Genomic DNA, 13,004 nt, shown 5'->3' on the forward strand with positions numbered 1-13,004 from the left:
ATCATTTCTTCTGTCTCCGCCCCCTCCACCACACACACAGCTGCACCTGTACTTCCAGTTCTTGAGGATTCTCATGTATCCCTGAACTCACCAATCTTCTTCCTACTTGTAATAGTGATATTAACTCAGCTTAATGGAGCACTTCTGTGCAGGCCCTATGCTAAGACCTCTGCATTATTTCCTCCAATCCCCACTGTGAGGTAGATATTATTTTCACCCCCACTTTACAACTATAAAAATGAATAATTTTCAAAGATATACACGAGCCTAGTTATGAGCCTGAGCACTCCGTCTCCAGAGCCCATGCTCTTAACCAGGGGTTGATATACTTTTTCTTTAAAGGGCCACATAGTAACTCTTAGGTTTTGCAAGCCATGCACGCTTAGTGGCAACCACCCAACTCCACCACTGCACTGTGAAAGCGGGCATAGATATAAATACTGGGAAAAATGTGTGCTGCTCCCACCTGACTTGCCAATCCTTCCTACCCCTCCTGCATCATCTATGCCAAACCTCTATCTCAAGACAGTAGAACAGAGCAGAACACCATGCCATGGGAAGGAACACTTCTTTCCCGGAAATGGGTGGAAGCACAGTGTGTAACGAGGGTGGAGAGAAGGGAGCTGTTTCCGTTGTCTTGAGAAGGTATCTCTTCCCTATGTTTAGATAGCACCTCTTCTGGGCAGGAAATGACCTGCTCTCCTGGATATTGTGCACCCCAAAACACTGGAGAGATGGGACATTTCTAAGATAGTAACAAGAGCTTTTCTCTGGTCATCTCAATGTGCGAGTTTGTCCTTCCTCTGCTAGTTGCCATTGACCCATGTGTTCTCACAGAACAGCATGCCTAAAACTGCCCTCAGTGCTCCTGGTGCTCAGTACTTAATGTGTGGGCAGGGAAAAAGGATTTCATTCCTCTCCAGGCCAAACACCACACTCACTCACAGCCTTCTTTCCCTCTGAGGTATGTAGCCATTTCAGATTTTAAGTGCTGAGATTAGAAATATAAATTTGGAATTTGCTTGTGACATAATCACACATGTAAGGGCACATTATTATGATTCACTGTTTCCATATGCCCCTCAACTTTCTGTACACACCCCATTAAGGTGTCTGTTTTTTTATTCCTAAGAAGTGTCAAAGTGTGTTGGAATCAAAATTCAGTGAATTCCTCAATAATTTTTGTCCTACTCATTTTAGATTTCTTGAGTTCTAAGTGATCATTCCAAAACAGGAGAGAAAAAGGTGTTTATGGTTTCCAGTTGGACAAAAAAATTGCATAATAACAAGTCATTGGGAAGCAAAAATTGGGGAGGGAGGTGCAGAAGTCAGGTCTCTAGACAGAGGTGTCTCCTGTCCTTTCAGGAAACTGCCAATTGGCGAGCTTACCACACAGGAGAGAACAAACACTGACTACACAGTGTAAAAACCCAACTCTTCTGGCCATTTGTTTTTCAAAGGAAGATTATGTCCCCAGCATAGCCCCCATATTCATGCCCAGGCCACCAGGAAGAAGCCAGGAGTTATAGAAGGACAGGCAGAAACATGATGAAAAACACTGCAGGCCACTTCTTGTGCAGGCCTTTGGGCAAATGCCTGTAAGAACTCAGAGTCAGTCCCACCCTGATGGGAAGGGTGGTGCTTGTAGAGGAGAAAACCTGTGTGGGAAGGGGGCACACAGAGGAGTGTCTGAGTAAGCAGAAGGAAGGGACAATTACCACAAATCAGCTCCTTGTCTCCTTTGTTTGAGAACATGACTAACTCATGACTTCAGTGAATTCACATCCAGGCTTATTGTGTTGGGATCATCAAGGCTGGAAGGCAAGAGAATTTCTCCATGACTAAAGGAAGCCAAAGAAGCAATCTTCATATTTCATACCTTTAAGAGGCTGGGGCTGATCTCACTATTTGTAAAGATCAGCCCTTCCCAATCTGCAAGCTCACCTTCCAGGACGGAGCCCAACCCATTTCCACCATATATAAACTGCTGCTGGGAGGTTCATCTCACAGATCTGCTCCTCTCAGCCCTACCCTTCAGCCTCTCACGCTTTCTTCAGCCTTCTCCTCTTTAGGAACCATGTCTAGCAAATCTACCATGAGGAGCCAAAGCATCAGCCACCGTGGCTTCAGCGCCAGCTCAGCCAGAGTCCCAGGGGTCTGCCGCTCTGGCTTCAGCAGTGTCTCCGTGTCCCGCTCCAGGGGCAGTGGTGGCTTCGGTGGAGCATGTGGAGGAGCCGGCTTTGGCAGCAGGAGCCTCTATGGCCTGGGTGGCTCCAAGAGGATCTCCATCGGAGGGGGCAGCTGTGCCATCAGTGGTGGATATGGTGGCAGAGTTGGAGGTGGCTTTGGCTATGGAGGTGGAGCTGCAAGTGGATTTGGTTTTGGTGGTGCAGCTGGTGGTGGCTTTGGGCTCGGTGGTGGACCTGGCTTTGCTGGTGGCTATGGGGGCTCTGGCTTCCCTGTGTGCCCTCCTGGAGGTATCCAAGAGGTCACTGTCAACCAGAATCTCCTCACTCCTCTGAACCTGCAAATCGACCCCACCATCCAGAGGGTGAGGACTGAGGAGCGGGAGCAGATCAAGACCCTCAACAACAAGTTTGCCTCCTTCATTGACAAGGTGAGCCACGAGCACCTGCCTCCACTGGGATTCCAGAGTCCCCAAACTAGACAAGTAACCAGTGTCCTACCAGGGGGAGACTCAGGAGGAAGGGAGGGAGAAGGGGACTGGGACTCGCTCTCCCCTGGGATGCCAGGTGGGCTCCATGTTCACAACAGGCAGAAGGTGATGGAAATCATTTAAAACCACTGGGTCTCTTACGTGTCCTTCATCATTCCCAGGGAAGAATACTCTACTTTTGATAAGCATGAAGCAAAAGAAGGCAGTGAGAGAATGGAATGGGTTAGCTTTCCCTTCTGAAGATTTCTAGAGATTAAAAAATAACGCCAGCAGATATCTTCTCGAGGACTCTGGGCATGAGGAAAGAGTGAGAAAAAGAAAAGAAAAGGACTTCTGCCTGGCTTAGAAGAAAAAGACCTAGAAACATTTATATAGCCATAGGAATACTAACTGTGTAGAAGCAGAGCATGACCATTAAGGTGTTTGTTGTAGAGGGCAACCATGTACTAAAACAGAAGTTATTGGAATCCAATCATTAGCTACATTGGATTTAATTGTTAGATTCTCCACACTTAATATGCCTTTAACTGAAGTACGATTAAAAAAAAAAACAATTGTGCAACATAATGGGGAAATATATGATTGTGTTTTTCAATGAAAAGAAAAAAAAAAGAAAAGAACTATTACACGTCACTGATAGGCAGCATAACTTACCTAGTGAGAAGACTTCATATGTCCATGGAAGAATTTCACACAGCATCACTGGAGTGGGAAGACAATAGTTTTGTGGGTCCAACACAGTCAGCCTGAGCCTCTGTACATGCTGTGTACACACACATGCTGGGTGACACTCCAGGCATGCCTGGGCACCTGACAATGCCTACCTCTTTCTCCTTTGCTTTCTCCGGCAAATAATCACCTTGTCTTCTTCCTCCAGGTGCGGTTCTTGGAGCAACAGAACAAGGTCCTGGACACCAAGTGGACTCTGCTCCAGGAGCAGGGCACCAAGACCGTGAGGCAGAACCTGGAGCCCTTGTTTGAACAGTACATCAACAACCTCAGGAGACAGCTGGACAGCATCCTGGGGGAGAGGGGCCGCCTGGACTCAGAGCTGAGGAACATGCAGGACACAGTGGAGGACTTCAAGAACAAGTGAGTTCAAGGAGAAAAGGGGCTTCAGTTCCCTGAAGCAGACTCTTCAAGACTGCCGGGTGACCATGTCCAGATGTGGGCATGGCTCCGTAGGGAAACAGGTCCATGGAAATGAATATCACAATCATTGCCCCAAAACAACCCCCAGAGAACAAATGGGCCATAGAGGTGGGTGGGGAGAGAAAAGATATGAGGGATTGAGGGAACACACACACAACACACACACACACACACACACACACACACACACACACACAATATGTGTGTGTGTGGCTCAGTGGCCAGAAAGCTCAATTTGGACATATCTGTTTTGTGGAAAGTTGGGATCCCAGGCTGATCTTGCTGTATTATCTCCAGCTCTGGCTCACTTATGTCTTACCTTGTTCTAATTCTAGATATGAAGATGAAATCAACAAGCGCACAGCAGCAGAGAATGAATTTGTGACTCTGAAGAAGGTGAGCTAATGAAGATCAGGGGATCATGTTCCTTTGTAGAGGGGGAGGACTCTGCATCTCTGCACACATCCAAGAGGGGAATAGAGGGGGAGACTCAAAGGTGTTGAGACTGGGAAGGAGGGCTCAGCTGACTCCAAGTTGTTGGCTTATTCCCCAGGATGTGGATGCTGCCTACATGAATAAGGTTGAACTGCAAGCCAAGGTAGATGCTCTCACAGATGAGATCAACTTCACCAGAGCCCTGTATGACGCAGTAAGCATCTCCACTCCTCTTTTATTTGCTGTGATGGGGCTCGGCAAAGGGTGGAAGATCTTGGGGTTGGATACCTCAGTCAGTGCCACAGGAAAAGATGATCTGACCATCTTCTGCTCTGCAGGAACTGTCTCAGATGCAAACCCACGTCTCAGACACTTCTGTGGTCCTGTCCATGGACAACAACCGTAACCTGGACCTGGACAGCATCATCGCTGAAGTCAAAGCCCAATATGAGGAGATTGCTCAGAGGAGTCGGGCTGAGGCTGAGTCCTGGTACCAGAGCAAGGTGAGCCTTGAGTTGACAGCTGGACACAGGAATGCCTGTGTCCCCTACCAGATCACTAGTGAGGCTACAGACTTTGCTGGGAAATCTGCTATAAGGAAGCTGATATTTTCTCATAAGATGTGTACCCTGCCCTCATAGACCAGGCATTTACAGAATTTAGGTCCAAATTTGATAAGCCAAGAACCCAAGTCACTAGATAAAGACCTAGTGTTCTTTGCTTTTGTCCTCTCCCTGATCCTGGCTCTCAGAGACAGGATACAGAACACTATTGGTCCACAAATGAACTAGGCAGACAGTGGTCCATTAGAGAGAGGGTCTGTGATCAATGTACGGTATCCAGTGACCTTGGACCACATCAACTTTCCCTAAAAACCCTTGTGGAGAAGCCACTAGCTTCATGGTCCAAATGTGTTAAATGCCTTGTTTGGAAGGTGAGCCACTGTTGGGATGTGAAAGCCCATATACACCAACTTCTCTCTCTCTCTCTGTCTCTCTATCTCTCTCTCCCCGCCCCCCGGATTTCAGTATGAGGAGCTGCAGCTCACAGCAGGCAGACACGGGGATGACCTGCGCAACACCAAGCAGGAGATTGCTGAGATCAACCGCATGATCCAGAGGCTGAGATCCGAGATCGACCATGTCAAGAAGCAGGTGTGGTGGGGGGGCTCTGGAGAGGAAAAACATCCTTTCCTTGCTACACCACCGGGTTGTCATCAGCCACCATTTGGGAAATGCTGGGAATTGAGGGAACAGCAGCGAGAGGGGGACACACAGCTCCCACCCTTGAGAATTCCCACAGATCAGGGCACACGGATGCCAACACTACAGAATGATACAGTCACATCACAAGAATAATCCCAGTTAGTCAGAGGTGAAAAGATAGTCTTAGGACATTTAAAGAGGTTACTTAAGGAGAGTGGTTGTTTTAGGAATATAAGAGACAAGTCAGGAAAGAAAAAAGGAGGCCAGAAGGGGGGTAAGATTGTTTCAAATCTGCTGAAGATTCAATGGAAAAAGAAAGTTGAGCAAGGACCCAGGGTGAAGATCAGTATTGCCTAAGTGTGATAGAATCTGTTAGGAGTGAGGAAGGCAAGATCTCCGCAGCTAGATGTGAAGTTCATCTGCTTAAATGAGGATGTTCCTAATTTTGTATAAGTTAGTGTGGCATCCACATGAGATCTTCAGAAGATATCCTTGTCTGGCTTTGGAGATGGCACTCAAGAGAAATGAGTAGGTCCATTTCTTCCAAATTTGCTGGTGTTTTGTCCAGTGTAGTGCAGGGAGGTTAAAAAAGGGCACAGGTTTTCTCACATGGCTCCCAGACTAACTCATTTGTGCAGAACAGAGAAATACTGGGCAAAAAGAGGAAGAAGGCCCTTTCTATGATATTGGACTCTGGAACTCTTCCTCACTAGAAAGAACTGTGTTTAGTCTCCTCTGGAGGACTAAATCTCGAGTTCATCCTGCCTGTGTTCCTCCTCTAGTGTGCCAACCTGCAGTCCGCCATTGCTGATGCTGAGCAGCGTGGGGAGATGGCCCTCAAGGATGCCAAGAACAAGCTGGCTGATCTGGAGGATGCCCTGCAGAAGGCCAAGCAGGACATGGCCAGGTTGCTGAAGGAGTACCAGGAGCTGATGAATGTTAAACTGGCCCTGGATGTGGAGATCGCCACCTACAGGAAGCTGCTGGAGGGCGAGGAGTGCAGGTGGGTAACTCATCACAGAAGCCCCTCAATCATCTTGGATCCAGGTTTAGGATGTTGGGCCATGAGCACAAGTTGAAGGCACCCTAGTTATGGCCATAGCGGCTACTCACAGAGAACCATTTCTAAGGCAGCTTCCCCATGGGCTATCCTCACATCGAGGCTTCCCACTCTGGTCCCTTGGTAGCTCTCTGATGTCTCATGCTCCCCGTGTCTTCTCCCTTCCTAGGCTGAGTGGTGAAGGAGTTGGACAAGTCAACATCTGTAAGTACCTTTGCTCACCTCCTTCCCTTGCCCTTGTGCTCCTCTGACTGGACTGAGGCTGGCAGAATGAGCTCACTGTGTCCTGTGTGTCTTTGTCCCTCTCCCCTTCATAGCTGTGGTGCAGTCCACTGTGTCTGGCGGCTATGGCAGTGCTGGTGGCTATGGCAGTGCCAGCGGTATGGGCGGTGGCTCAGGCCTGGGCGGAGGCAGCGGCCACTCCTATGGCAGCGGCCACAGCCTTGGAGCTGGCTTCAGTTCCAGCAGTGGCAGAGGCATGGGGGGTGGCTTCAGCTCCTCTGGAGGCAGCAGTTCCACCATCAAGTACACCACCACCACCTCATCCTCCAGCAGGAAGAGCTACAAGCACTAAGTCCTGCCATCGGCTCTTGGACCCACGTTGTCCCTGTCTATGGCTGCACTCCCTCTCTCAGGCCACGTCTCCTCTCTTGTCTCTGATTTCTCTTACTTTCTGAGTTTGAGCTAAAGTTGCTGAGCACCTTCATGTCTCCTTACTGTCTCTACCTCTCCCACCTGAGCTTCCATTGCTCCCCATCAGAAGGTCACTGCCTGGGTCTTGTTCCAGAGTAGGGCAACGTCTTCCTTTTACTGGCCCAGGAATTCCCATCTTTCAAATATTGAGATCCTCCCTCACAATGGTTATGAATGCACAAGTAATCAGGTGTGTGATAAACATGGTTTGTATCTCTATGACGTTTTCTGTTCTTTGTTCTCTTCTAATTGCAATAAAGCAGATTTATAATATAATTTATGGTGTAGTATTGACTTGCTTTATCACTTTTCAATTATTAGTTTTTTCATTGCACAAATGTCTTATCATGTGATAGATATTCCCAATATCCACGTACTTTACTCCCTTTCTTCAGACAGTTTCAACAAACTGCCGTTTGGTATCCTGATGTTCAGAATTCCTTCCCAGATCAGATTCCATATACATTTTTGGCAAATGGAGTGACAAGGATCTGGTCTACCATCATTATAAAGTTATTTTTACTGCCTGTATTAGGTAATAGTAACTTACTTTCTCTAACTTAGTCTCTAAGACTTCTCTGCCACTTGCCGAGTGGCTACCCATAATGCCCAGAGAAATATATTATCTTCCCAATTACAGCAAAAGAACATTGGCAAGAGAATAAGATATTTGATTTTTGCTTGCAATTGCCTTTATGACCTAGAAACTTGCCTGACAAGGTGTATGAAGAATAATTAAAATGTGTATATCCCTGAACTGGAATTACACTTCTAGAAATGTATCCTGAGAAAATAGTACAAATGCAGGAGGGTGTATGTATGTTGATGTGAATTCCAATGATCTTCACAATATGAAAAAATTGAAAACTCTATAACTGGACAAATTAAGAGTCCAAAAATGCAGGCACAAAACTTAGATGCTGATTTCTTGAAGTGTGAAGGCAGAACGAGAATAGAAACTCCCTCTTCCTTACCTCATAAGGTTTGCATGGTGGCTCAAAGAAGTCAAGTCCTGTTGCTCTGGCGAGATGGTCTCACATCCCTTCTAGTTGTGCCCTGGCCCGCTTTGACTTCTAAGAATGGTTAAGGGAAAACAGGATACAGTGCAAGGATGGTCTGTTAGCTTCTACTTCGTGAGGGCCAGTTACTGTTTCCAGTCCATTTTCTCCATGCTCCTAACCCCAACTCTCAGTACAAGAGAAATTCTCAAGGATTGGCTAATTTATTAAGGTATTTCTGGATCCCACTGTATCAGTATCTTGCTGTGTTCTCCTCTAACCATTCCTGCAGGGAGCAGAGGTAGCCTTTCATTTTGGCACTGGCTCACTTTCTGCACAGGATTTATCTAATACCAGATTTATGACATTTGGCTTCCAAAATCTAAGCCCACTCACCACACACTAATATTCCCATGAAGGATAATGGAAAGTAAAATAATTGGCAAAAACAGACACATGAAAAAGTGCTCCAAATCACTCAGCATCAGGGAAATACAAATCAAAACCACAATGAGATATCACCTCACACCAGTCAGAATGGCTAAAATTAACAAGTCAGGAAATGACAGATGCTGGAGAGGATGCGGAGAAAGGGGAACCCTCTTACACTGTTGGTGGGAATGCAAGCTGGTGCAACCACTCTGGAAAACAGCATGGAGGTTCCTCAAAAAGTTGAAAATAGAACTACCCTATGACCCAGCAATTGCACTACTGGGTATTTACCCTAAAGATACAAACATAGTGATCCGAAGGGGTATGTGCACCCGAATGTTTATAGCAGCAAAGTCTACAATAGCCAAACAATGGAAAGAACCTAGATGTCCATCAACAGATAAATGGGTAAAGAAGATGTGGTATATATACACAAGGAATACTATGCAGCCATCAAAAGAAATGAAATCTTGCCATTTGCGATGACATGGCTGGAACTAGAGGGTATCATGCTTAGTGAAATAAGTCAATCAGAGAAAGACAACTATCATATGATCTCCCTGATATGAGGAAGTGGAGATGCAACATGGGGGGTTAAGGGGGTAGGAGAAGAATAAATGAAACAAGATGGGATTGGGAGGGAGACAAACCATAAGAGACTCTTAATCTCACAAAACAAACTGAGAGTTGCTGGGGGGAGGGGGGAGAGAGAGGGGGGATGGGGTTATGGACATTGGGGAGGGTATGTGCTATGGTGAGTGCTGTGAAGTGTGTAAACCTGGCAATTCACAGACCTGTACCCCGGGGGAAAAATATATATTATATGTTTATAAAAAATAAAATTAAAAAAAATAAAAAAATAAATAAAATAAAAAAATTTAAACCTAAAAAAAAACAAAACAAAAAAACTAGCTGGTGGTAGGTATTAAGGAGGACACATATTGTACGGAGCATGGGGTGTGGTGCATAAACAATGAATCTTGGAACAGTGGAAAAATAAAGTTTAAAAAATTAAATACAAAAAAAATTAAAAAAATAAAAAGAAACAACTAAAAAATAATTGGCAAAGAATTTTATCTGGGATATAGCAATACACAGAAATGAAGTTAAAAACCTGTATATGCATATATGGATTTAAATTAAAATCTTAGGGCACATGGACATCAAAGCTATAATCAAGAAGAACTACAAACAACTCTATACTTACAAATTTGATAATTTAGATGAAATTGGCCAAATTAGAATGACACAAAACTACCAGAGATCACACAAGGAGAAACAGATAATGATAATAGTCTTGTACCTACTGAAGAAATCAAATCAATAATATATAACCTTCCAAAAACGAAAGCACCAGGCCTGGATATTTTCATCGGTCAGTTCTACCAAAACAATTAAAAAAGAAATGGTACCAATACTTGACAATCTCTTCTAGAAAATAGAAACAGGAAGAACACTTTCTAACTCATTCTATAAGGACAGCATTACTTTAATATCAAAACCAGATAAAGATGTTTCCAGAAAAGTGAAGTACACTCCAATATCTATTCTGATCTTGGACATGAAGATATTCAGCAAAATATTATCAAATTGAGTCCTATGATGTATAAAAGAATTCTACACCACAATGAATGAGGCTTATTATAGACATGCAAGGCTGATTCAACATTCAAAATCAATCAGTGTAATTCACCATAGAAAAAACTAAAGAATAAAAATCATATGATTATATTAATAAATGCAGAAAAAATTATATAACATAATGTAACATCCATTCTTGATTTAAAAAAAAAAAGGCAACTCACCAAACAAGGAATAGCGACAAGTTCCTAATCTTAATAAAGAACATTAAAAAAAAGTCTTATAGCTCATATCATACTTACTGGTGAGAGAATGGACCCTTTTTTTCTGAGATTGAGAATGAGACAAGCGTGTGTTCTCTCTCCATTTTTATTCAACATCGTGTTGGAAGTTCCAGCCAGTGCAGTAAGGTGAGAGAGAGCAATAAAAATTATACAGATTAGAAGTGAAGTAATAAAGCTGTCTTTATTCCCAGATGACACAATAGTCTATGTATAAATCTGAAAGATTTTGTAAAAAATCTCCTGGAAAAAAAAAAGCCAGTATAACAAAGTTGTAGTATACAAGGTTACTATTTAAAAAACCATTTGCAGGGCACCTGGGTGGCTCAGTTGGTTAAGTGACTGCCTTCAGCTCAGCTCAGGTCATGATCCCGGAGTCCTGGGATTGAGTACCACATCAGGCTCCTAGCTCCATGGGGAGTCTGCTTCTCCCTCTGACCTCCTCTCTAATGCTCTCTCACTCTGTCTCTCTCTCCCTCAAATAAATAAATAAAATCTTTTAAAAAATAAATAAAATAAAAAGTCATTTGCTTTTTGATATACCAGTAGTAAAGAAGTGAATGTTGAAATTTTAAAAAGTATCTTTCATAGTAGTACCAAAAGATTAAGTACTTAGGTATTGATCTAATAAAATATTAAGAGCTTCTGTGTGTGGAAAATTATAAAGTATGGATGGAAGAAATCAAAAGTGTAAGTGTAGAGTAGACATTGTATATTTATGGATTAGAAGATTCAGTATTATTCAGATGTCAATTCTTCCCAATTTGCTCTATAGATTCAACACAATCTCAATTGAAATTTTAGCAAGCTCTTTTGTTGATTATCAACAAGTTGATTCTAAAATTTATATGGAAAGGTAAAGGACTTTTGCAAGGTTAAATAAGTGAAGCACAGGATGACATATTGAGGGCAGTTAAACTTTTCTCTGTGATACTGTATGAATTCACAACACTCTGAATTTGTTAAAAACTCACAGAATTTTGTAGTGCAAGAGTGAAATTTAATATTTGAAATTTAAAAAGAGGGTGCCTGGGTAGTTTGGTTGGTTAAGCATCTGCCTTTGGCTCAGGTCATGATCCCAGGGTCCTGGGATCAAGCCCCATGTTGGGATTCCTGCTCGATGGGGAGCCTGCTCCTCCCTCTCACTCTGATGCTCTCCTGCTTGTGCTTGCTCTCTCTTTCTCTCTCTCTCTGTGCAAATTAAAAAGGAATAATTATAAGATTGAGCAATCCCAAGATGAAATGTAAAATGTGGAAGAAAGTACTACTGTATTACAGATGTATGAAACAACCTCACAGAAGGGGTTGGAGATAAAGACTGACCTAAGCAACTTTGGAATTGAGTGGAATCTGTAAGACTAAAGGCTAAGAGGAACTATACATACATGCTATGGTTGATAAGGTTGATTCCCACAAGGATAAGGTATAATAATTGTGAAGCCGCTATACACATATACTGGCATTAAATAATTAAGTAGATGGATGGCAGATGCTTAGAGCCAGGTTTCTCACTGTTGGTACAAGTTTACATATAAGCAAAGGAAAAAGCTAAAAAAATCTTTATGGTAATGAATTAAAGATGTAGACAGCAGCATGGGTTTATGGTTAGTTTAGCATAGATACAGATGGTTACATATGGTAACATTTATAGATATGTGTATATGCAGGAAATGCTAGCATGTATACATTGATTTTTTTTTTAACCTCCACCCCCTAAGGGCACCTGGAAACAATGACACTCTAGTGGCACATCTAGCACCCAGATCTTGGTTTCTAATACCATGGCCCATATAAGTGTGATGGTTAATTTTATGTGTGAAGTTGACTAAGCCATAAGGTGCCCATAATGTGGGTGGGCCTCATCCAGTCTTTTGAAGGTCTGGAGAGAACAAAAGTCTGACCCTCCCCTAAAGAAGCAATTCTCTTGCTTTTGGGGCCTTCAAACTGGGACATCAGCATTTCCTGGCTCTGCAACAGCTTGCCAGCCTTCAGACTTGAACTGGAACAGCAACTAAGCAGATTTTGGATTTGCCAGTCTCCATATCACACAATCCAATGGCTTGTAATAAATCACTTTATATATAAATATATATAATATATGTGCATACACATATCATATATAGATGTAGATATATGCAAAAAAGATTTTATTATAAGGAATTGGTTCATGTGATTAGATACATTATATAAAAAGCATTTATTATATATATAAAATATTTGCTATAGATTTATGATATATAATTATATGTATTTATATATAATTATCTGTATTGTACATATCACAAATCTATAATGTGTTTTTGTACTGGAACAGTTTTTTACCAGGAAGGAAGGAAGGAAGGAAGAGAGGGAGGAAGAAATACCTGATTTTAATGAAAATTTAAAATAAATAATTATGAGCCCATACTGATACTAATAAATGATTAAATTAATTAATTAATGAGGGAAGATAGACTACTCTGGTGCAGAATTCCCAATTATTTACATAGG

The 13,004-nt window shown here is 42.9% G+C and overlaps 1 protein-coding gene across 1 annotated transcript; it reads left to right on the forward strand.

Moving 5' to 3' along the window:
• Nucleotides 1-2,018: 2,018 nt before the first annotated feature.
• LOC116878893 (keratin, type II cytoskeletal 6A-like) lies at nt 2,019-7,103 on the forward strand. The gene is made up of 9 exons (XM_032876711.1): nt 2,019-2,617; nt 3,555-3,769; nt 4,165-4,225; nt 4,383-4,478; nt 4,603-4,767; nt 5,293-5,418; nt 6,252-6,472; nt 6,699-6,733; nt 6,847-7,103. Exons 1-9 carry the CDS (start codon nt 2,078-2,080, stop codon nt 7,101-7,103), a joined length of 1,716 nt encoding a protein of 571 aa, XP_032732602.1. The 5' UTR covers nt 2,019-2,077.
• Nucleotides 7,104-13,004: the final 5,901 nt, after the last annotated feature.

The sequence above is a fragment of the Lontra canadensis genome, unplaced genomic scaffold (genome assembly GCF_010015895.1).
Source record: "Lontra canadensis isolate GAN:19392208 unplaced genomic scaffold, GSC_riverotter_1.0 scaffold59, whole genome shotgun sequence".
Lineage (NCBI taxonomy): Eukaryota > Metazoa > Chordata > Mammalia > Carnivora > Mustelidae > Lontra > Lontra canadensis.

Excerpts from the sequence above, each read along its gene's own strand:
- LOC116878893 (XM_032876711.1), top strand. The coding sequence starts at position 2,078 with ATGTCTAGCAAATCTACCATGAGGAGCCAAAGCATCAGCCACCGTGGC. Across the intron at positions 4,768-5,292 it reads AGTCCTGGTACCAGAGCAAG|TATGAGGAGCTGCAGCTCAC; the intron begins GTGAGCCTTGAG and ends CCCGGATTTCAG. Across the intron at positions 6,473-6,698 it reads CTGGAGGGCGAGGAGTGCAG|GCTGAGTGGTGAAGGAGTTG; the intron begins GTGGGTAACTCA and ends CTCCCTTCCTAG.